At 46.5% G+C, this 25,147-nt stretch overlaps 1 protein-coding gene across 3 annotated transcripts in view; it reads right to left on the bottom strand.

The window, feature by feature from the left end:
* The window catches only part of FAXDC2 (fatty acid hydroxylase domain containing 2), a 162,699-nt gene that overhangs the window by 24,685 nt on the left and 112,867 nt on the right, over window positions 1–25,147 (bottom strand). For all 3 annotated transcript variants that reach the window (XM_085617632.1, XM_085617630.1, XM_085617631.1), the window contains 3 exons: window positions 24,870–24,961; window positions 23,875–23,978; window positions 7,160–7,281 (listed from right to left, as the gene is read on the bottom strand). In XM_085617632.1, the coding sequence (XP_085473758.1) occupies window positions 7,160–7,281; window positions 23,875–23,978; window positions 24,870–24,961 (318 nt within the window). The remainder of the gene's footprint in view (window positions 1–7,159; window positions 7,282–23,874; window positions 23,979–24,869; window positions 24,962–25,147) is intronic.

Below are 25,147 nucleotides of genomic sequence, written 5' to 3'. Positions count from 1 at the left end.
GGGGATCTCTTTGAAAACGGGGTGGTTAAAGGATGGGAAGCCCTGCAAGGGAACGCAGCGAGCAGAAAGTCCATAGCACGGTTTCAATATTTTAGAGTGAGGCATGCCCTGCGGGGAATATTAGGAGAGGATATGCAGGAACCTCCGAACATATCTGCACTGACAACACTAATACAGTCAGGCTCTCCCGCTAGCTTGATAAGAAAATATATGCATCGTTGCAGTAGAGCAGGCCGAAGTTCATGAAAGCATGACTTGAATGGCAGAGGGATTTGGAGAAACCGATAGATGATACATGTTGGCAGCACTGTTGCTCAGTGACCCGTTCAGTGTCTCTAAATGGCAGACACAGGCTTATTCACTTTAAGTACATAAATAGAATATATTACACCCCTGAGAGACTCTTCAGATATGGACCTAGGGACACAAGGGAATGCCCACGTTGTCACGCACACACTGCCGATTTTATACATGAGCATGGTATTGCCCGGGATTGCAAGATATTAGAGAAACATTTTCCTTGAACTGAGCATCATTACTGGCACTACACTGGAGATTGATACCATGCTTGCACTGCTAGGGCACGACAAAGCAATCAGCACGCGCAACAGGAAGCTGGTGGCAATTGGATTGTTGCTGGCCAAACGTCGCATAACAATGAGGTGGGCGAAAGACCCAGCTCCTACACTACAGGAATGGAAGTCAGACATGGTGTATTGCAAAACACATTCGGATGTCTATAACGAATTGTTGCCACATGCTAGTTGCTCTCCCAGAAATTACTGGTCCCCTTTTCAGGCATATCTGGTGGGAAAGGAGATGGGGGAAGTGGGGGGAGAGCAAGCGAGCAAGCGTCAAGGAAGTGAACTGGCAAAAGGGACTCTGCAACAGAATAAACAAAATAAGCGATAGGAGCGGATAGAGGGATAAGTGCATGCACTAGCCTGTGATGTTATGAATCAGTATAGCAAAAAAGTGTCATATCTGATACGGTGTTAGAATGTAAGCAATGTCAAGATTACAACCTAACCCATGTCATGTTAAACAACGTATACTAGTAATTAAATGTGTTGCCTGAACTAAAATAATGAGAGAAAAAAGTGTAGCGTGAAAGGGGGCCTTATTCACTAGGCGGCATTAAACCACGTTAAGTGGCTTAACACCACCTTGTAAATAAGGCGAACAGTTTATCACCACAGGAACGTCATAAAAAGTGAAGTTTGTGGCGATAGGGGCTTGTAAATATGACCCCTTGTTAGTAAAGAGCTCCTGGTTATTTCTTCCTGAGCACTGCCGTTTGGTTGATGTAAGGGTAGAGAATTGGGCCTGCACTTTCTGTTGTGCTAGCTGAGGACGTTTATAGATCAGGCCTGCACTTTTGTCCCTAATTACTTCTTCAGGGACACTGATGATAGAAAAGTGCAGAAACCTCACACTTCATTGTGCCTATGTGGTGGATGCTCCCTTTGGAGACAGCCCAGGGCTACCTGCTCTGAGAAGCATCACTTTACACAAAGGAGAACAGCATCAGAAGGACACTTGAAAGAGAACCACTCCACGCAGATTCTGAAGTTTGAGAAGTAGGCTGACATCCCATTAAGAAAAAACATGTATAAACGTGGAACCCAAGCAACGACTTTTAGTTCTAGTTCCATGTTCTTCATTAAGGAAAGGAAGTCTTCACAGAGTACTCGAAGGACTGCTGAGAACCAGGGCTGGTGTCTGTCTGACACACAGTGGTGAGAGGACATCACCAGATTTCTGCACTTTCTCCTGAAGATGCTGATAGTTTTCCTAGTGCTTAGAAGCCGGTCTGCCTGCTGAAAAAGGGAAGAAGTCTGCTTGGCCATGCAAGAGGTCACACTGTACAAGAGGCAAAACCCACATGTACTGTCCTAAGGAAAAACATAGAAGCAGACTGCCTGAGAGCATGAAGCCAGAAGTGACCCATGCTACAGAGGGTCTCCCAGTCTCTTTCTGAGGTTCCAGGTGAGATACACGAAAAGCTATGTACATCCGTACATCGGCCCCAGGCAGGCTGTGTCTACCCTGCATGTGTATTGGCCCGGTTCAGGGCTGCAACTGCCTGCTGTATGTATCAGCCCGAGTTAGATCTGCAGCTGTCTGCCATGTGCGTTGCATGAGGTTGGCTACAGCTGCCTTGCCATGTGTTTCAGCCTGGGTAATGTATGTAAATACTGTGCTGAGTATATAGTCGCTGCTGGGCTGCAGCTGCCTGGCTGTGTGATAGGCCTGGATAAGGCTGCAATTGCCTTCCCTTGCATCCATTTTGGCCCACAAGCGGACTATGATTTCCAAAGGCATCTGCACAGTAGCATCAGAGCCCAAACCCACCAGGTGGCAACCATCAGTTCAGGACGGCTGTGTTATGTGAAGATGCGAATCACGGCAGACCTCCCCAGCAGCCGCTGTGGAGGCCACATAAGATTACCATGGGCTAACGCCTGCGTCTGGACTGAGCTGCTTCAAACACATGGAGATGAGCACAAGGACTTAAGAGTTTTTTGCCCGCTACGACAGTAGGGGTAAAAGAAAACTGAGCAGTGAACTGATTAAACATTTGACTTTTGGGAAAACGTAATCTGCACCTGACTATTATTCATTCTTTCACCAAAGCATGCTGAGGGACAATCCTAGATAGGGTCACCTAGATGGGAGAAACCACAAAGAGGAGGAAAGGGGTGCAGCGCCCACAAGGAAATTGTGATCAGGGGTTCTGGCAAATGAACTGTGTAATATTCAGTACTACTGTGTAATTAAAGGTGCTTTATATTAAAAAATACAAGCACTAGACTGGGCATGTGATTTAATATGTTGGTTGATTGTTGAGTTCTGAGCTTGTGCTCCAAACACTACCTTGCAGAGAAACCTGTGACTGCTTGCCATCTGAATATCAAGTGCAGAATGAGTTGTGCTTGGCCTAGTTTGCAGAATCATAGTAGACGGCTTCTGGTGCACTGCTGGTGGGGCGATGAGGTCCTCTTGTGTCCTGAGGACCCCAGGACACAAGTGGACGTCATCCTCCAAGGAGCAGTGTGCCAGAAGCCGCGTTTGCAGCGTGGTGTAAAAAGGGGCGTGGCCTCGGAACACCTCTCTGCAACGCAGCTCTGTGGCGCTTACTGGAGGTACCTGGTGGGCTAGTTGGCCCCCAGAGACCCTCAGGATTCAAGGGAACTTAATAGGGATATTATAGTTAGAAATTAGCATTTAAAAAACCTTAGAAATTCACTGAAAAAACAATTTGATTTGATTTTGATTTGATTGATTTGGTAGAGCGCAACAGCTACCCCGGCAAAGGGGTGTCCCGGCGCTGAGAACAGACAAACTAATCTGAGGTGGAGGGGGAGGGGTAACTAGGCGGCAGGGAAGAGATGAGTCTTAATTGCTTTGCGGAAAGCAGGGAGGGAGTCAATAGTGCGAATGCTGAGGGGGAGATCGTTCCACAGTTTGGGGCCAAGGACCCCAAAGGAGCGGCCTCCAGTTCGGCAGAGTCGAAACCAAGGGATTGACAAGAGGAGTTGGTTGGTAGAGCGAAGAGCACGACCAGGGACGTAGGGTTGGACAAGGCTTCGAAGCAGAGGGGGGCTTCCCAGTTTCACGATCTTAAAGATCATGACTAAGGCCTTGAATTGGATTCTGTGGTCCACGGGTAGCCAGTGGAGCTTGCGGATGGTGGCTCTGGCTGAGCACCTCCGTGGGAGGCCAACCAGCGTTCTAGCTGCCGCATTTTGAATGCGTTGGAATCTGGCTGTTTCCGCTTTATTAGCTCCCAACAGGAGGACATTAGCGTAGTCCAGGCGTGATAGAATGGTGGCCTGGATAATGAGCTGGCGGGCCTTGGCATCGAAGAGCCCAAGTATGGGCCTGAGGTTCCTTAAAAGGCCTATGCAGGTGGCTGCCACCTTTTTTGTGTGGGATTGGAAACTAAGGTTGGCATCAACCCAGACTCCCAGATTTTTCACACAGCTTTTGGGGAGTGGGGTGTTGCCTAAGGATGACGGCCACCAGTGCTCGTTCCAGAGGCTGATGTTACGGCCCAGGAGGAGCACCTCGGTTTTTCCGGCGTTGAGTTGGAGGTAGTTGTCCGTCATCCAGCGAGCCACAGCAGACATACCCTCTTTGAAGTTGGATGCCATGGCGGACGGGCTTTCCGAGAGGGTGACAACCAACTGGGTGTCGTCCGCGTATGATACAAGCGTGAGCCCCCATTCTCTAGCTACGTCCGTGAGTGGCTGGACGTATAGGTTGAAGAGGGAGGGGCTCAGCGCTGAACCCTGTGGAACCCCCTGAGCGATGGGGTGAGGTTTAGAGAGGTAAGGAGGGGCAGACACCTTGAATGATCTATCCTTGAAAAAGGATCGGAACCATGCAAGTGCCGGGCCAGTCACACCGGTAGTCTCCAGACGTTCTAGCAGGATGTTATGAGATACCGTGTCAAAGGCTGCGCTGAGATCGAGGAGGATCAGCGCAGCACTATGACCGGCATCTAGAATCATCCGGAGACGCTCCGAGGTAGCTAGTAGGGCAGACTCCGTACTGTGGCCTGCACGGAAGCCATTTTGGGAAGGGTCCAGGATTCCATGATTGTCCAGGTGTTTCGACAGAGACTCATTTACATGGGTTTCGGCAATTTTGGACATCCATGGGAGAAGGGAAATGGGCCGAAAGTTTTCTGGCTTGGTGGGGTCCAGGGTGGGTTTTTTAATTATCGGTGATAGCCATGCTTGTTTCCAAGCGATGGGTACGAGTCCTGTGGCGAAGGAGATGTTGAGGATGTTCAGCATGGGGGATGACAAGAAGTCCATTGAAGACATGAAATGGGAAGGGCTCATGGGATCCGCTGGAGAGCCAGACTCCACTTTCTTGCCTAGTTTGGTCAGGTCTGCAGCGGTGATGGCAGGAATTAGGGACAGAGGTAGGATGTTAGGGGTCGTGGTCATGGGAGCTTCCTTGAGAGGAGCAATCTGCGGAAAGGTTGCGTAAATTTTCTGAATTTTTTCGATGAAATAGGTTGCAAGCTGTTCACATTGCTCGTGAGAGGAAATTTTTGGGGGGGGCGACTGCTGGTGGGGCGATGAGGTCCTCTTGTGTCCTGAGGACCCCAGGACACAAGTGGACGTCATCCTCCAAGGAGCAGTGTGCCAGAAGCCGCGTTTGCAGCGTGGTGTAAAAAGGGGCGTGGCCTCGGAACACCTCTCTGCAACGCAGCTCTGTGGCGCTTACTGGAGGTACCTGGTGGGCTAGTTGGCCCCCAGAGACCCTCAGGATTCAAGGGAACTTAATAGGGATATTATAGTTAGAAATTAGCATTTAAAAAACCTTAGAAATTCACTGAAAAAACAATAGGTTTCAGGCACGCTATAGTTAGAAATCAGCATTTAAAAAACCTTTGAAATACACTGAAAAAACCATAGGTTTCAGGCACGTTATAGTTGGAAATTAGCAGTTAAAAAAACATTAGAAATTCACTGAAAAAACCATAGGTTTCAGGGACGTTATAGTTAGTTGGACATTTCACTCGTACAAAACCAGAGAAATTCTGCCATTAAAGTTAGTTCAGCTAACTATAACTCGCGCCCCCGCAATGCACTGCTGATGATGTCACATATTACATCATTCATGACATAGTCAGTGACATCATTGATGACATCACTGATGACATCTCAAATAACATCACTGATGACATCATCCACTTGAAAATCTGATGCACCTCCTCACACCCTAATATAACCTTTGATACACCCACTCTAAAATACAGACTACCATTTTCGAAACCATAGACATACCAATAGCAGTTACTACATACGCACTCACTGATTCCTAGGTCTACACACACATCCACTCATTGACCCAAACAATCACTCATACATACAACACTATCATATGCAGTCATACACCTATACAGACACTCACACACCGCTACTCATCCATGGAGTTACTCACACACCTAGTCAGTAATGCAAAGAATCAATCATACTTCCATTTACTCACCTATACAGTTATACCCACACCACATCACTTATTCATACAGATACTAATGCATACTTACTCTCTTATACAATCACTGATACAAGTACACACTCATCCATACAGCCACTCTCACAATCACTGACTCTCACGTATAGTCATTTATATACTCCAACTCTCACATAGACTGTCTTTTATATATGTAGTTACTTTGACATGTACCACTGAGACATCCATTCACTCACCAATACACCCATATACACATCACCCACCTATACAGCTATTTCCACATGCACTCTTGAACCCATACACCCAGTGAATCAAACACTCACACATCTATGCACAAAGTCACACACCTCCCACCTACTCACACACACACTCAGGCACCCATACAAATACTCAGGCAATCAATCAAATAACCCATATAGACACTCATGTAGCTACTGACCAACCCATGCAGCCGCTTACACACCAACAGGCAGACTGATACAGACATTCACACAGTTTATTCCCTAACCCATGCATTCAGTAAGATACATTTAATCACTCACTTATACAGTCAGTCACGCACCTACTAAATCCTCCATTCAGACACTCATACACCCACTCATTCTTCAATACACATTGGTGTATATATTAAACATATTTAAACTTTACAGAAACACACACTCACTGGGTGATGTCATCAGTGATGTCATTTGAGATGTCATCAGTGATGTCACTGACCATGTCATGAATGATGTAATATGTGACATCATCAGCAGTGCATTGCGGGGGTGCGAGTTATAGTTAGCTGAACTGAATATAACAGCGGAATTTCTCTGGTTTTGTACAACTGAAATGTCCAACTAACTATAACGTCCCTGAAACCTATGTTTTTTTCAGTGAAAAATGATATATATATAAAACTGTTTCTGTCACCTGTGCTGGTCTGTGTACTGTTTTGGGTGCCTTTTCTGGTATACATTCAGGGCTTTTTTGACCATTTCTATTGGACTGGTATAACTGCAGTGCTGTTTTGATCACCTGCATTGGACTGGGCTGGTATACCTATTTGGACTGCTCTTGCTGTTTGTACTGGGATGACATAAAGGACTGTGCTAGCCATCTATACCCGGTCAGTATACCTATAGAACTGTTTTGGGCACCTGAACTGAGCTGGTATACTTACTGGACTGTTCTTGCCAAGCTGGATTCTGTAACGGGTGATCGCAGTGGGTTTTCCTGTAGCATCCATGACCATCAGTAGAGCATTGAAGAACCAGAAGGTGAGGCTGGGAATCACAAGAGTGCCTAGGAACAATGAGAGAAACTAGAGTAAAGCACACCTTGAAAAACACAGGAAAACTGCACAGCTAGAGACAACACAGGGGAGCGTACATATAAAGACTTTGTGTTGCTCTCCCTTTATATAGCTAACTTTAAACACAACAAAATGAGACATCTTTAGTTTTATCCCAGGGTTCCCTACATGATTCCCACCTACCCCATCCCAACCACTCAATCCGGAACATTAAGTATTCTGCTTAGATGAAAATCTTTAAATTTCCAGGGCTCATTCACAACACAATACACAGAAAATGACATTGGTTCAACCACTTTCCGAAATCTGCTTGATTACACTTTCTTTCATGTTTGGATCGCTCAATTGGATTATTGTGCAGTTTTATATTTGTTAGTCTGTGGTGATTATAAGGGACACCAAGGGCAGCAAGGGAAAGTCAACAATAGAAACATCATCCTTAGCAGAATAAAACAGCCCCTCATTCTTTCCAAAGAACGGAGGAGCGGACTCCCTAGTGCTTGAGCTCGGTGAGAGCAACCAGAGTCGGGGGCGATGGTCTGTAATGAGCTTGACATCACTCACTACAATAAAGGCGTGTCTACTTCACATCCTTAATTATTGAGACCAGCACATTAACCTGTTTTTGTCTTGCACCTTATGTAGCACCTAGTAGCATATCTTTGCCATTTTTAATTGCTGAAAATGACAAGTGTTACTATTACACTGGGTAGAGAACCCAAATGTATGTCCCCGACAGTTATGCAAAGTATGGGGCTGATTTGGAGTATGGTTGTCGGAGGCTAATCCATTGGGATGGCAGAAGACAGTGTCACCACCAGGAGAGCCAAAAAGCCATCTGACCCCCACTTTAAATGTGATGGGCAGTCAGATGGATAACCTCTGATGGGCTGTGCTCCGTCAGGCCGTTGGAGGAGAATGTAGGTGACAGGGCTGGAGCAGGCTCCATCATCTATGCGCTTTTATTCTCTAAATGAGGTGGGCGGGCCAACAGTTTGGTGGAGAGCGTACTCACTCTGTCACCATTGCAAGCGAGTACCCTCTCTGCCAAAATTAAAATCAGCCCCTATGTAACAGTGCCTTAATTAAATGTCCAACAGCCCTACACTGGTCTGGTGGGTTAAAGGTAGTTAAGACTCCTTGGGCATTCATATCTTGATGTGGACTGTCCTGAGGGTTCCATTTATGTGATGTTATAGCTATATCTGGTTGTCCTGTTACACTGACCCACCTACATAAGCAGATCCACCTACCCATATTAAGAAATCATATTTCATCCACCCACCCATTCATATTCACCTAAATAATTATATTAACCCTCACTATCACCCCTGATCACTCACCTACTCGCATTCACCCACCCACTCACTCAAACCACACATTATGTTCTACAATTCCACAGAAATACACACACAAACTCACCCATCAGTTAGGAAGCACTTTCGCTATTAAATCCAAAATGTTTGGATTTGCCAATATGTTTTATGAAGGCTGTCTATACTAGCTGTGTCCTGAATTCAACAGTAGGATGATGAACCCACCTCCCTGTGTAACTCTGCAATAGCAGGGATAGACAGGAGTTTTAGACTGGTGGTCCCTATCATCTCTAGCTGACTCCATGGACAGTGTAGGCTCAACACACTTTGCAGTTCTGGAAAACTGTTTGCAACTCCTCGACTATAGGGTCTCCCAGAAGCTGTTGTGGCTATACTATCCAGCCAGGCTGCAAGGCTACCAAACCTAGCTGGTGGCATCCACTCTAAAGAGGTCCTTCCTACAGGCCTTTGGAAGACTAAACCTTGTGTCACAATAACAGTACTTTTCGAGGATCTAAGCCTAGCTCGGGCAATGAGAAGAAAAACAGCTGCCTCAAGCTTCTGTCATTGGCAACTTTTCTCCTCTGATCGGGTCAGTGTCTCCTTGAAGCCCAGATGAAATACAAATATATCAAGATGGCCTGTATTCCTAGTCCTTTGAGGGTGCTTTCTTCAAAATTTGAAATCCTTTAACATCAGGAGGGATTGCATCTTTTTGTTTTGTCATATTTTTCTTTTTTGGTCTCCCTTGAAGGTAACTACAGGAAAGTCTCATTGACAGAGGAATTCTGTAGACTGGGCATAAAGCTATGTGTATTACAACATCAGAAAAGGGGAAGGGCCCAGGGTTCAGGTACAGTGGGGAAGGCTTAAATCAAAAAGGATGTTCATGCACCCCAATTCCATCATGCATACTTAGACAGTCGGCAGTCTCACCATTGGGTGCACAGGTAAAAGAGCCCTTGCACTCATATCCTCACACCAGTTACCCCATGACTGTGAATGGGGTTGTACACTGTAACCTACTGAAACCAGACTCTACTGTCTGACATCAAACAAAACCATCAAGCACCTCCAGTAAACTTGCAGATGATCAAATCCACTAAGAGAAAGACATAAACCAGACTAGACAAAAATGAATATAGAGCCACAGCTTTTTCTTACCATGTTAAGACTTCCTACATGACAATTTATGCATTACCTCTAAGGGGAAATTAGGTTTGTATGTTTAGACACGCTAGACCTCAAAGAAAATGTGGTGCTTTCCTCTGAGCATTCAATTGTCATTGAAAATATATACGATAGAATATGCGGTCAAAGTAAGTCAAAATATAAGAACAAATGTTACTTACCTGTAAACTGTGGTTCTCCAGTATTGGTGTCTTTCATAGATTCACATGCTTGAATATTCCCCGTCGTCGAAGTGGGAGTCCCACGGTACATAAAAAGCAATAAGTCTCATGTATATATATACATACATAAACTATATAAGAATAAAATACATATATAAATAAACTTTATATAGTTTAAAATAACATATCAAGTCAAAAGTACCATAGGATAACATTGACACATAGGAAAGCATTGAAACAGGAATCTCTTTACTGACATATCCATGTCGTTTTTATAGTCCAAACTCCAGCCAATCAGGCGCAAGCACCCTCTAGAGCCTTCTCCTCAGAGGCTCAGGCCCTCAGATTTTCGTAGCACAAGAGTGACAAAAGAGTCTAATGAGGAGAAGAGAGCCTCTGAGGGGAGGAGGGTGGGTCGCATGTGAATCTATGAAAGACACCAATACTGGAGAACCACAGTTTACAGGTAAGTAACATTTGTTCTTCTCCACTATTCGGGTGTCTTTCATAGATTCACATGCTTGAATAGAATAGTGAGCAGTACTCTGCAGCCAGAAGAGGCTGTATCAAACAATGCATGAAATACAATAACATGGCATGAAGAGCCAGAAAACTGATAACAACCCAAGGAGGGGGGAAGCAACAGAGGCTCACCTTTACTTGAAGAGGTTGCGAAGAACTGCTCGGCCCACTGCTGTATCGGCTTCGTTGATAGCCTCCAGGCAGTAGTGCCTCGTGAAAGTGTGCCTGCTGGACCACGTAGCTGCTCGGCAGATCTGGTGAATGGGCACACCTGCGAATAAGGCAGTGGAGGAGGACATCGCCCTTTATAGAATGCGCCCTCACTCCGGAAGGAAGAGGCTTGCCAGCCTTCTGATGGCAAAAGGATATAGCTGAAGAAATCCAACGTGCAATGGTTGGTTTAGTAACGAAATGTCCTTTGCAGGTTCGCCCATAGGCAACGAACAGTTGATCCGATTGGCGAAAGGGTGCTGTTCTGTTGATATAAAACTTGAGGCACCTCTTTAAGTCCAAAGAATGTAGACTCTGTTCCGCAGGAGATTGCGGATTAGGAATTATTATTTTTTTAAATCACAGGTTCATTAAGATGAAAGTCAGACGGCACCTTGGGCATGAAAGCTGGATTAGTGCGAAGGATTACACAGTCCGATTTAAATTGGAGAAAAGGAGGCTGTATTGTGAAAGCGTGAATGTCACTTACTCGGCGTGAAGAAGTCAGAGCCAGCAGGAGGGCGACCTTCCAGGACATAAATTTTAAATCCGCTGAGTGGATGGGCTCAAAGGGCGCCTTCATAAGTTGCGCCAATACGATGTTAAGACGCCATGTGGGCGGAGGGCGCCGAATGGGTGGGAACATGTGGAACAATCCTTTAAAGAATTGCTGAATCACTCTAGATGAGTAGAGGGAGGAAGAGCCGTCCTGGCGAAAACGAGAAATTGCTGCCAAAAAGACCTTTAGAGTGGAATGAGACAATCCTGACTGGGCTAGCTGCAAAAAGAAAGGCAGAATCTGTGATGGAGAGGCGTGCACTGGGTGAATGTTGAAAGACGAACACCAATGACAGAAGCGCTTCCACTTTAGTATGAGGTCTTTACCGTGGAAGGCGCCCGCGCCTTGGCAAGAACTTCCCTGCAGGCAGGTGAAATATTCAATTGAGCAAATTCAAGGTGCTCAGGTTCCAGGCAGACAATTTGAGTGAACTGGGATTCGGATGGCAGATCCGACTGTTGTTCATTGTTAGAAGGTCCGGCCGGGGGCGAAGGAGGATGGGCTCGCATTTAGAGAGGAGCAGTAACTCCGAGAGCCATGCCTGCCGAGGCCACCGGGGAGCAATCAGGAGAATGTGGCATGGTTGTCTCCGCATTTTCCACAACACCCGAGGTATCAGAGGCGGAAAAGCATAGGCAAATATCTTGCACCAGTTCATCGAAAGGGCATTCCCGCACGACCCTCTGTGGGGAAGCCAACTTGCGTAAGACTGGCATTTGCTGTTCTGTGGAGTTGCAAAGAGATCCAGGCCCGGGTGACCCCAAAGGCTGAAGACAAAGTCTAGAGTCGGATGATACAAATCCCACTCGTGGGTCGATGACGCTGACCGACTGAGTGAATCTGCTAGAATGTTGGAAATGCCTGGCAGGTGGACTGCTGTGAGCGTGATCTGATGGAGTATGGCCCAATCCCAGATCTTCTGAGCCAGCTGGGAAAGCAGTGGAGATTTGGTCCCACCCTGCTTGTTTAGATAGTGCATGCTGGTGGTGTTGTCCGTTTGAATGAGCACTGGTTCTCCTTGAAGCTGGAGTCGGAAAGATTTGAGTGCAAGGAAGATCGCCATCCATTCTAGCCTGTTGATGTGCCAAGAACGTTGGGACAGAGTCCATTTGCCCTTGATGGACAGATCTTGAAGGTGTCCGCCCCACCCCTCCAGTCAGGCATCCTTGGTAAGGATGAGTTCCGGGGCTTTTGTCAGGAAAGAAGTTCCGGCTGCGATGTTGCGAGGTTGTGTCCACCAGTGCAGAGCTTGTACCATGCGAGCAGTTACGAAGATCCGGTCGCTGAAAGAATCGGAGACCTGACGCCACTGTTTGTCTAGTTCTTCTTGAATGGGACGACTCTTCAGTCTGCAATGTGGGATCAAAGAAATGCAGGAGGATGCCATCCCCAGAAAGGACTTCAATATGCGGACTGAAACGGACCGCTTTGATCTGATGTGAGCTGCGAGCTGCAGGATCCGTGTTTGCCGGTCGCCAGAGACAAAAGCCATGGCCATGGAGGCATCGATAGTAGAGCCTAGGAACGTTCTGTGAAGAGCTGGCGTGAACTGAGATTTTTGTATGTTGACTCACAGTCCTAGCGAGTGGAACAGAGTCCGGCAAAACTGAGTATCTAAGGATGCTAGGTGGTAGGACTGTGTCAGGAATCCCCACCCGCACATGGATTCCCTCCCACGATGCCACTTCCGTGAACCTGGTGCGCTTGGAGGAGAGCGGACTACAACTCCCAGAATGCCCTCCGGCAACAATTGCCTTATGCAACTCAAGAGTTCTGGTTACATAACACCAAGGGTAACGCCTAGTTTTCATGTTATGCAACTCAAGAGTTCTGGTTGCATAACACCAAGGGGAACGCCTAGTTTTCATGTTATGCAACTCAAGAGTTCTGGTTACATAACACCAAGGGTAACGCCTAGTTTTCATGTTATGCAACTCAAGAGTCATGGTTATACAACGCCGAGAGTACTACTTAAGGAGAAGATCACTGGGACTCGGCGTCGGATATTCTGATCTTTGCAGGAGTACCTGGTTGAGGTACACGGACCCGTTGGTGAGTTGAGCGGCGGAAGGAACATTCTAAGGAGCGGAGGAGAGGTGCTGGCGTGTGCTTCCTGCCCGTGTCCTGTCCCGTTCTGAGAGCCGTATTCAACGTCATTGGGCACAAGTCCTGTTGGTAGAGCCGAAGCTCCCAACGGCCTGACAATTTGGAGAAAACGAGGTTGGTGCGAGCCGAAGCTCCCAACCCTCGTTCCTTGGGTAAACACACGCTTATAGCTAAGACGCTATCCAGGAGGTGTTTCCGCGTCTTAGCCATCGACACTCGTAGGAGAACTGGGATAGGTAGAGCGGCTGCTCCCATCCATTCTCTGCGCCACCTTGGGTATCATCACTTAAACCCGGATACAAGAGACGCACACTAGGAGGTGTTCCCAGCGTCTTTGTGTTGTGGCAGTACTCTGGGGGATACTGGTAGAGCGGCTGTTCCCAGGTGGTAGAGAGCCCGGCCGGGTGACTCCCACGTGCCCCCCCGTAGATTCCACAACCTTGGAACTACCCTTCACAGCGGTCGAGTGGCATTGTCGGCCACTGCTTAGCACTGTGCCCTCCGTTGGAGCATACCGGGTCCGGTGTGCATGCGGAGGACTGTTAGACGAGCTGTGAATGGGTATCGTACTTTAACTGGTGATTCCAGTACCGGTATTCTTTGTTGTCTGTAGTTGTTTATCTGTTTATTAAATCATCCTTAAACCTCCATTTCTCTGGTCCGTCGTCTGTTTGTCCCAACCCCGAGAAAGCCAGGACGTTACAGACTGAGACTTGATGAGACAATCAAATATTGGAATATTTTAATGCCTTGCAAACGCAAATGGGCCACCACCGGGGCAAGGACTTTCGTGAAGACTCGAGGAGCGGAGCCCAAAGGGCAGGACTCTGAATTGAAAGTCCCTCTGGCCTACACGGAAGCGTAGATATTTCCTGTGGCGTGGTAGAATCGTCACGTGGAAATTGGCATCCTGAAGATCGATTGTCGACATGAAGTCGCCTCGAGAAAAGAACTGAAGAATGTCCTTCAGCGTGAGCATTCGGAATGACTGGTCTTTTAGAAACTTGTTGAGGGACCTTAGGTCGAGGATAGGGCGCCACTCCCCAGACTTCTTTAATACGAGGAAAAAACGGGAATAGAAGCCCAGCCCCTTCTGAGATTTTGGAACCACTTCGATGGCCCCTTTCTTGAGCATAATGTCGATCTGATGGAAAAGCTCCTTGAGATGAGTGGGAGGAGGACTGGCTGGGGGGGTGTTTCGAGGGAATTTGATGAATTCTAGGGCATGGCCCTTTGAAACAATGTCCAACACCCAACTGTCCGAAGTTATCAATGACCAATTTGAAAAGTATTTTAAGATTCGGCCTCCAACTCGGAAAGGGGGGGCCCTGAGGGGAGGGGGGTGGAAACAAATAGAGTCATTGTTTTTTGGAGGAGTTTCCCCTATAGTTGGACTTTCCTCTGTAGGATTTGCTAGTCTGTTGTCTATAAGACTGTGGGTTCTGGGAGGAAAAATGTTGGTGTCCTTGGTTGTAAGAGCGGTATTGTGTGGAACCGCCACAAAAGGAGGAGGTGGTGCTGCGTCCGCGAGCACCCCGAAAAGGCTGCCTCCTAAACTGCAGCGTGCCAAGGGAACGAGCTGTCTATGTGTCCTTCTTTATCGTTTGAAGCACCTCATCTACGTGCTGTCCAAACAGCGACTCCCCATCAAAGGGCATATCGAGGATCTTTGCCTGGACTTCCTGACGAAAAGAAGTAGAACGAAGCCAGCCTTGCCTCCGTAAGACGGCTGCCCCAGCTAACTGGCGAAAACCAGTTGATGCGATATCTACAGAGCAATCAATAATCTCTGAAGATGCTCTTTCTCCTTCCTGTAGAATTTTGAGAGCGTCCGCTCTAGAGGGTTCTGGGATGAGCTTAATGAAGGCCTCCATGTCCGACCACATTTGGCGATCGTAACGACCCAAGATGGCCAAGGAATTTGCTGCCCTGACTGTTGTGGAGGCCATGGTCGAAAATGTCTTCCCAATGGCGTCCAGGCAATACCCATCACGGTCAGGTGGAGAGGAAAGTGGAGACGAGGGATTCTTCGAGCGACGTTGTGCCGCCTGGGTGATGACTGAATCCGGCTTAGGCTGGGATACCAAGCAATCAGGAGAAGAGTCTGGAGCTTTATACTTTTTCTCCAACCGCGGGAGAGCTGCAGGGATTGAATTCGGTGTCTTCATCAGTTTAATCCCCTCGTTCCAAATGAAGTCAATTATGGGCACGGCCCGAACCTGTTTCTGTGGCTGCGATTTAAAATCATACAGAAAACAATCCTCCTCCCTCACGATCATGAGGAGATGAAATCGATGTGCCGCCCTTTCCATCAACTGATGGAAACTTGTAATGTCAACAGGTGGAGAGTTCACTGGCGACTTCGTAGGTGAAGAAGGCGAATTGATTTGATAATCGTCCCAGTCGGCCATAGTGTCATCGTCATCACCCTGGAGTTCTCCATCTTCCGTATCTGGAAGAACGTCAGCGTCACCCGCTGCAGGGGGTACTAGTAAAGGGGCGGATGGCGTTGGCTCCGCCGGCGCTGGAGAAGGAATCGGAAAGTTTGGTGGTGCGTCACGTGGAGAGCTGTGAGAAGAAGGTGGAAAACGGCGATTGTAATCCTCTAACATAAATTGAAGATTAGAGATGAGGGACGAAGGCAGCTGTGCCATTGGAACCTGCGCAGGAGGGTCCTGCTCGTTCTCTTGATAAAAATGATCTTCCTGATCCTCATCCTCAAAATCTTGACATTTTATGAAAAGTTCTGAGGGACTGCGAGCAGCCCGGAATGTGGAATGAATGTCATCATCAGAAGCCGAGTCTTCCTCATTGCCAGAGGGAAACAGCTGTTACGGTGGTTGAGTGGCCGGAGGCATCGCAATGGATTCCAAAACAGCGTGATGACGCTGAAGTAGGGAATCGTCGACAGGAGCAGACGTTGGCGTAGGCCACCGTCGACGAAGCCACCGTCGACGAAGCCACCGTCGACGAAGCCACCGTCAACGACGATGATTTCTTCTTCTTGATCGTCAACGAAGATTTGGACGTCGACGGGATAACCAGCTTCTTCGTCGTCGACGAGGAGGATATTAGAATCGTCGACGAGACAGCCTTTAATGAAACACAAACCACTGTCGACGGAGATATCGTCGACGAAGCCATCGTCGACGACATAGGGAATCTGCTGGAAACCGTCATCACCGTCGTCGAGGAGGTTGTAGAAGCAGCAGATTTCGTCGGCGGAGTGACCCTCGACGAGCCCGTCGACGGTCTGGCACGTTTTTGAGTGGAAACATGCACTGAAGGAGCCACAGACGCCTGAGAGTGAGATCTCGGGGGCGTTGGCGTAGTAGCAGAATGTACTGGCGCCTTAGAAACTCCCAAAAGGTGAAGCTTTCTCTTTTTTAGAAAAGGAGAGGGCAAATCCTATACACTACTATGCTTGGAAGAGACTCCAGTGCCGGCAGAAACCAAACTTTCGACATCAGAGAGAGGATTATCTGCGTCCTCTCTATCCTTGAGAGTCTTCTGTGAAAAAGTTCTGCAGATTTTACAGTTGCCCACCTTATGGTCAGGGTAAAGGCAGTATATACATTTTTCGTGAGGGTCCTCAGAAAAAAGTCTCAACTTCCCACAAGAAGCACAAGGACGGAAAAGAGACTTCTTACTTGAAGACATGAGGATAAGTTGAAGAAATCCAAACCAGAGAAGAAAACTGAGCAGAGCTCGTGGAGACTCCCTTCACACGACGTGCGGTAGAAAATCTGAGGACCTGAGCCTCTGAGGAGAAGGTTCTAGAGGGTGCTTGCGCCTGATTGGCTGGAGTTTGGACTATAAAAACAACATGGATATGTCAGTAAAGTGATTCCTGTTTCAATGCTTTCCTATGTGTCAATGTTATCCTATGGTACTTTTGACTTGATATGTTATTTTAAACTATATAAAGTTTATTTATATATGTATTTTATTCTTATATAGTTCATGTATGTATATATATACATGAGACTTATTGCTTTTTATGTACCGTGGGACTCCCACTTCGACGACGGGGAATATTCAAGCATGTGAATCTATGAAAGACACCCTAATTCTGGAGAACTGTGTATTCTTTCTTGAATTTAAGCATTACCCAGGACTCTTTATTGGTTTATTCATACATTTCTGGATTCAAGATCTATTCCTGCACATTAATACAAAAACCTGAACAGGGTCAACACGTATTTTACAATAGCTTCATCAGGGCCAGAATAATTTTAGATGTTGTTTGGGATATGTTACATCCACTCCACATCCACTCCATTTACTTAGTAAAATATTGTGCGTGAAAAATGTCAAATCATTCAGATTTTATAAGGAGATCATGTTTTTGTTTTCACAATTTTAGGTTCAAACAAATGTTGGATCCTTTAAAATCAGCATGATGACCGATTATCTCGTGATCGTAGAAACACAGCTGTACTTCCCTGCTGGCCTTACCATCTCTGAGCTCCAAAACCACCTCTACATAATGGTTAGGAGCAAGCCGCAAAAGTTCAGAGGCAGAGATATGGGGTTGATCCACAACCGGGGAGAGTGCAAGAAAAGAGTGCAACAAAAGGACATGACTCCTCTCCGGGAAATGGAGGGGCTGCATTGATTCGAAGTACGCAAGAATATATAGACCAATTTTATAGTGAAATACGCACTGTGATTGCCTCTATAAAAACAGACTTTAAAACATGCCTACAGGAAGTCGGAAAAGATATATCCGAGCTGGGCAACAGTACAAACAACCTTGAATGATCTGCAGACAAATGTATGGACAACCAAGAGATGATCTGGCATCGAAACCAGCCCTGAGAAGACCAACATGTGAAATTACAAATGAAGCAAGAGGAATTAGACAACAGATGCAATAATATATGCACTGGCGGTATTCACAGAGGTACAGGATTTCACATTTAGTGGATCTTACCACACTTCTAGAACAAATACCAACTCAAAGCGTGCAGAGTGCCCCAAACATTCTTGCCCATGACCAGTTCTTTGAGGGCAGGGAAGCCATTATGCAGGTGGATACAGGGAAGGCTGAGCTTATTTTTAGGAGCTCTACTAGTCAGCTTTTTCCAGGACCTGTCACTCATCACTCCTAGGAAATGCAAAGACTTCTGACTTGTCACTGACCATCTTAGACAACACAAAATAAAAGAGCAGTGGGGTCATCCATTCAGTCTCATATTCCATTGGCACAGAAAACAATGCCACATGCGCTCTCTCAGAAGCAGGTCAATACTGAATTTATCTCAGAGTACAGGGGAGTCTGCCTAGGGATCAATGACAGACTAAAACAAATTTCACCCTAAGAGGCTGTCCCAGACCATGCAGAGAATTGGATAGATCATCTGAAGAAGCACAGGCTGACGCCATTTCCTATCTAAACAAGCATTTACAATGCAACGGTCTCGGCATTGTTAAAGTTAGAGCTATTGGCATTGCTCATGACAATGCCGTTTCTTTAAATGTTTTAAAAACAAAAACATAAACAAAAATAATGTCATGAGCAATGCCAATAGCTCTAACTTTACCAATGCCGAGACCATTGCATTGTAAATGCTTGTTCCAAGTGGTACGGACGGGCATCGCGCCTCTCCAGCCGCGTGCACCGAGCTGCAGACCCGCGCGCCGCTGCTCACATGTACACCGAGCTGCAGTTCCCAGCATTGCAGGTGGGTGGGGAACTACAACCACATTAAGCAGCCGAGCCCGCTACTTAAGGCGGCAAGATCAAGCGCGGCCATGTAGTTGGTACTTGTTCACCAAGCTCAAATCTCATCCCAAATCACTCAGCGCTCACTAAACGACATCTCACCCAAATCTGTGGATATTTTATCTCCCTTCAGGTAAACCCACAAAATAAACTAGTTGACACGAACACCGACAAGAACGCCATTCAGCTCGCAATTAAAAAATGCCCGCATTAAGCAAGTCGTAGAGCTTATTATTCATCGTGCATTATCTACAAGTAGCATTGAATGTGTACGCATGAGAAATCTGGATATTGTGCAAAAACACCACGAAAAACAAAACGGACAATGTGACGAGTTTATTATCGTTGTGCCCCAGTTTACCCGCGTGCTTTTCACAGCATTGGGAGGAAAGAATCCGGGCCGTTGGTATGGATTCAAAAAACAGTGTGCAACTCGGCACTATGCCTGGCTAGCTCTATGGAAAAGGACGGGCTGAACAGGCTTGAATTCATAGAAGGGACATGTTCCAGCACTCCCAAAACCCCAGATGAGTCGAACTGTGTTGCCGTATTCGCGTATTGTTATGTCCGCCTTGATCCTGCCCAGAACCACGAAGCCTTGAGAGCGGAGCAGAAAGAAAAGCAACAAGTAAAGAGGAAGAAGCCGAGGGCACCGGAAGACACCACCGCCTTTCTCCGAGGCAGAGCAGAAATGCCTCGGAGAAAGGCAGCGTCGTTTTCGGATTCGGGGGCGTGTTTTGCTGTTGTCTCCTCCTTGAGACTTCTTGCAAAAAACACGCCCCCCGATCCGAAAAGGACGGGGCCTAATCTGAATGACTGACCTCTTCTCCAATGGCTGGCCAGCATTCAAGAGGCCAGCCAATGGAGAACAGGGGAGAAGAGGGGCGGGTTCAAGTCCCTCTTCTCCAAGTCATTAAATCTCGGAGCGAGACTGCGCAAGCACAGCCTTCGCAGCCGTGACCTAAAAAGAGAGATTCTTTGCAAAAACTCAAACCTTCAAAAGATGAGGAGAACCACATAGACTCTTAATCAACCTATGACCAAACAAACTCTGAGGAGATTCTAATGCGGGCCATGGTGAGTTGCATGGAGATGTGGGACAATTTCTTTAGTTATTGGTGCTAACGCATGACCTTTATCCTACTTTTTAGCTGTTGGACTGTGTCTTGGACTCTCCTCACTTGTTTATATCCTTATACACCGAGGGCTGCTCCTTTTTTGGGACAAGCAGTGTACATATTCACTCACTATGGGTAGGGATGTTTGGTTCCCCTAGTAAACAGCAACAGATGTGGAGGTACTTATTGCGCCACAACCCTGATATCATCTTCCTACAGAAAACCCATTTACTTAAAACGACCACCCACACGTGCGTCATCATGGATATCCCAACCAATAATGGGCATCTACAATAGGCAAAAATGCAGGCGTCCCCTTACTTTGTAAGTGCCATAATGGCCATAATTGGCAGGCTGTAACCATGGACAGAGTCGCTACCACAGCTAAATTCCAGTGGGGTGGGACTAAACTGACCATGTTAAATGTTTATGCTCCGAACAGCTCAAAGTCTTCTTTATCTGTACAGTATTGAAGGAACAACTCTGACACCCAGGGTGATAAAATAATATGTGAGGACTTTAATTCGACCTGGGACCCAAAGAGGGACAGAAATAAGAACACATATCAGGGGACAGGAGCAATGTCAGCCCTCCTCAAAAAAAGGTCAATGAGCTGGGCCTATTGTATGCCTGGTGACACTTGGCTGCAAAATCTTTGGGATCCAGTAAATAAAGCTATCATCGCGGCCACCTTCAAAGAATACTTACACTTAACAAGCAGCTGGACATATCATCTCATACCCTTGTGGATGCTTTTAAAGCTGCTATCGGGGTACCACTATCACTACTGAAATAGAAAGGGCCAGAGTTGGGGAACCTCCAAGAGCAAAATCTTACATCGGAAATTATGGCATTAAAGCGGCTAGATAAATAATCCCCGACCAAACAGAATCAAAGGAAATTAGCTGTTCTGAGAGGGCAACTAAAGTCACACAGATTAAACCGAGCAGAAAGGTCTTTGCTCGCCCTAGACTAGCACTTTTATGATAAAGGGGACAAAGTGGGAATCCTCCTTGTGCGTATAATACGACTGCACAGAACCAAATCATACATTGTGCAGGTCAAAACCCATACCGGCACCTGAGCAACAAGATACAAAGAGAAAATGCAGGCCTTTTACAACTTCTACCAAACACTTTCCAGTCAGGGCGACGACCATATAGCTGCACCCCTATATCACCCCTGCAAACCAGTGCAGACCATGTCCAGCTCACAAAGTAGAATCGGTCACCCAGTAGGTTCAAGTGTATTATTCCTCACTCCTCTTCGTCCCGCTCCATGTTTAGGCGCAACAACAAGGTAATTGCGAAAAAATAATTAAAGAAATCCCTACGGCCATCATACACGACACCAATATTCAACTATGATACAATGTAGTGCATTACATCCGCAATCCAACAAGCCCGTACCATAGACTCATAATTTAAAATAATACAATTGATATGTCTAGCTTAACCTGCAAGAAATAAGGTAAAAGGGTACCGATCAATACAATAATCCCCAATAGTCCAGTCAAGTCATTTATCTGAAAGCAAGTAAGGTCTTCGCACTCCTGCTTCAAAAAAGGTAATTTTTGGATTCAAATCTTTGCAATGCCGGAATCTACTGGCCAACACTTCAATCAGAGTCTGCTAGCCAATCCCTGTGACAAAACGAGGGACACAACTCCGCTTCTGCTCTGAGCAGGAGATGCGGAGTCTGTAACTCACTCCTTCTCATCCGACCTTGCTCGGGTGGGACCGCCCTTCCTCAACCAGAGGTCCCATTGTCTCCCAGAGGCCTCACTCGTGGTGTACACTGAAGGTGAATCAAGTATTTAAAGTGTCCCTTTTCATGAAGCAGGGGTAAGGGACCCTACCCTCACTCACATCATGGGCTGTCCAGCGTGGGAGGATGCGGGCATCACACACAAACTGGAAGCCTAGACTCGAGGGACTGTCAAGTCCCCTCTTTGAGTAACTGCCTGCAAGCACCACGCGTGATCTGGTACAACAGAAAAGGTCTGCAACCTACATATCCCACTACTACAATCTGCACACACTGGATTCCTGCGTCCAGAGCAATTTTTGCAGAACGCTGATCCAGCCCCTGCACCGTCGAATTCTGAGAGGGCGCGCGGTGTGGTTGTCAGGCGGCCACCTACGTTTTGCCCCTGAGCAAACGTATTCACTTACCTTTGTTGAGTGCTGCCGCCCATCAAAGGACATATTGACACAACACGGTAAAACACCGGTCGATGCAATACCTGCTGACGCTATAAAAAGCGCGTGCACAGCACAAGCTGGCATGGCTTAATTCAGAGACAGGGAGAGCACGCTGACACAGCTCCACACAGCAAACATATGCTGACACACAGCTCACAAAGCACACGCTGACACAGCTTTGTTTGACACGGCTTATTTTTGCACACAGCCGTGGACGTTAAATTGCTGGCACGTTGTTTACTGTGGCTCATACCGACATGCTTGAGAAATCACAAGAAATGAACACAACACATTCACAGAGTGTCACACAGCAACCGAAATGCACACAACACACATTTCAACAGTTTTACGTAGCACCCAAAATGTACACAGCACATTCAGACAGTTTTACGCAGCACCCGCGGAATAGATACTGTCTGACGCACCAAATGAAGACCTACTTTTAGGCAGCACACAATGGCAAGGAATTATGGCACTGGAGAGAAAATTGAACAGAGAAATAAATATTATAGAGAAATAGTTGTAGAGACAGAACACTACCCGCGACACTTTGTACAAACAAAAACAATTTTAGATTGTTAAAAGATAAGTTTAAAAAAATAGGTTGCTACAACGGAAAATAAAATCCATACCACCATTTTTTATTTTGATGTTGTGATTGGGGGAAAAACGGATAGAAGAGCTAAAGGTGCCACATATGAATAAGGGAAGGATTAATTCAAGGAATAAGGTAAGGTTTCAGTTAAGGGGTAATAGTCAGGGTTCGAATGGCGGTTACGTTTAGCTTCGGTTAAAGTTAGGGTTCCGTTTAGTGGATCTGAAGGTTTTATGCGAGGGTGGGTGAGATACCGATTGGTTTTATGGGACTTTGTTACAGCAGTCTTGTTTTAGAAGTGCTTTTAATGTTACTTTAACATCTGTTGTTGAGGTTTCTCTGTGGTGGTTCTCCTGTCAAGGGAATTCTATGTAAAGTATTGTTTTTAAAGTGTGTATTATTGTAAATAAAATAGATTAGATGACAAATGCTTACATACTCTCAATGCAGAACAAGTTATGGCATTGCTCCGCCCACCATGTCTGACTCCACTCAGAGAGCACGTGCTAGCACAATGACCGGCACAGCACGTGCTGACACATGCAGATCAGGAGCACGTGCTAGCACAATGACCGGCACAGCACGTGCTGACACATGCAGATCAGGAGCACGTGCTAGCACAATGACCGGCACAGCACGGGCTGACACATGCAGATCAGCAGCACGTGCTGGCACAAAACCACACGCAGCACATGCAAACACAGACCCAGGCAGAATAAGCTCTTAGGTTTATGCAACACACAGTGAAACTCAAACCCACATATCCTTTTAAGAGACCTGCACCACACATACTGATCCACAACTTCTTTCAACACAAGATGGCCGGGTGCAGCTCAGTTTACCAGATGCTGACACAGAGCTAAGTAGACTCACCAAGAGAGAAAAGGGCCCACTCACTGCCCCCAAAGAAAGCATGCAGCTTGCCCCACTGGACTTGCCAGAAGTACCCTGAAGCGCCCCAGAATCGCTGAAGGTGCCTGTGGAGAGAGGTACACGAGAATGAGTCTGCTGTCATGAAATAGCACATCAGAAACAGCCTGACAATTCTAAAATTTCCAGAAATGCCCCAAATCAGGCTACATGAAATCTATTTTCAGAATAATCTAATGTCAAGCAAACAAAGAAAATCATACACTTTAATTAATCAAACAATAAAAAAATGAATTGAAATCATACACCATAGAATGCACCATCACAAAGCATGGCTCTAAAGGGTTATTTTAGACCTACTGCAGCATGAAGTCCATAGACTGCTAGTGATCTTTTAAGAACAAGGCTCACCTGGTGAAGATAAGGTCCTTAGAAGAGTGACACGGATCAGACAAACCGGAGCCATCTAGATGATGCCACTAAGAGGCTGCTACAGACTTGATATGTAGGAGGGCCTTTGAGGCTGCTTATGACCCGCTGTAGGTGAGTCTCACAGAAGACTGGTTTGAAACTGACGTATATGATGCTACTAGAGTGCCTTATATTAATTATCTTGCGCATACAAGATCCCTTGAAAGAACAGTAGGAACAAACCGGAGATGCCATCCATTAAGGACAGATGTGTATTTTCTATGGGCAAAGCCCTACAGTGGCTTTTATAAATCCACTGATTGAGGGCCGTTAACCAAGCCTGATAACACAACTTAGGCAGACCCTGACATTTCACATGTTCAAATATACTGCTATTGCTGCTTGGCGGGAAGTATTTTCTCACCAAGATATTCAACTCCTCTTAACCTGTTTTCCAGCCACCACTTTGGTCCATGACTGTATCGCCATTGGTCGGATCGATGTTTACAGCCTCCCTTTCCTCTTTCCCTTCCCCCTTTCCCACCAAGATGTTTCCTTCCCAATGGGATGCAGCAAGTTCTTCTTACCAGGTGACGGAGTTCCTGAAGGCAGCGAAGGTCAGAAGGCCAGAGCCCAAGATGAAGGCTGTCTTCTTGACTGAGTCCCATAGCTGTCCGTCCTGTGCACAAAGAAACCACAGTAAGGCCTTCTTCCTATGGACACGTCAGCATATCACAGAGCAATGTTTGATGAGTGGGAAGAGCATCCACACATCTCCCATTCCATTCCACAAGAAGACCCTTTTCCCCCTTTGCATTTATATTACTCAATCGTGCTTCAGTGTGTGTAGTGTGTTTATAAGAAC

The sequence above is a fragment of the Triturus cristatus genome, chromosome 7 (assembly GCF_964204655.1).
Source record: "Triturus cristatus chromosome 7, aTriCri1.1, whole genome shotgun sequence".
NCBI lineage: Eukaryota > Metazoa > Chordata > Amphibia > Caudata > Salamandridae > Triturus > Triturus cristatus.
Note: the sequence above shows the minus strand (reverse complement) of the source record. Positions and strands in the feature narration are given on the sequence as shown.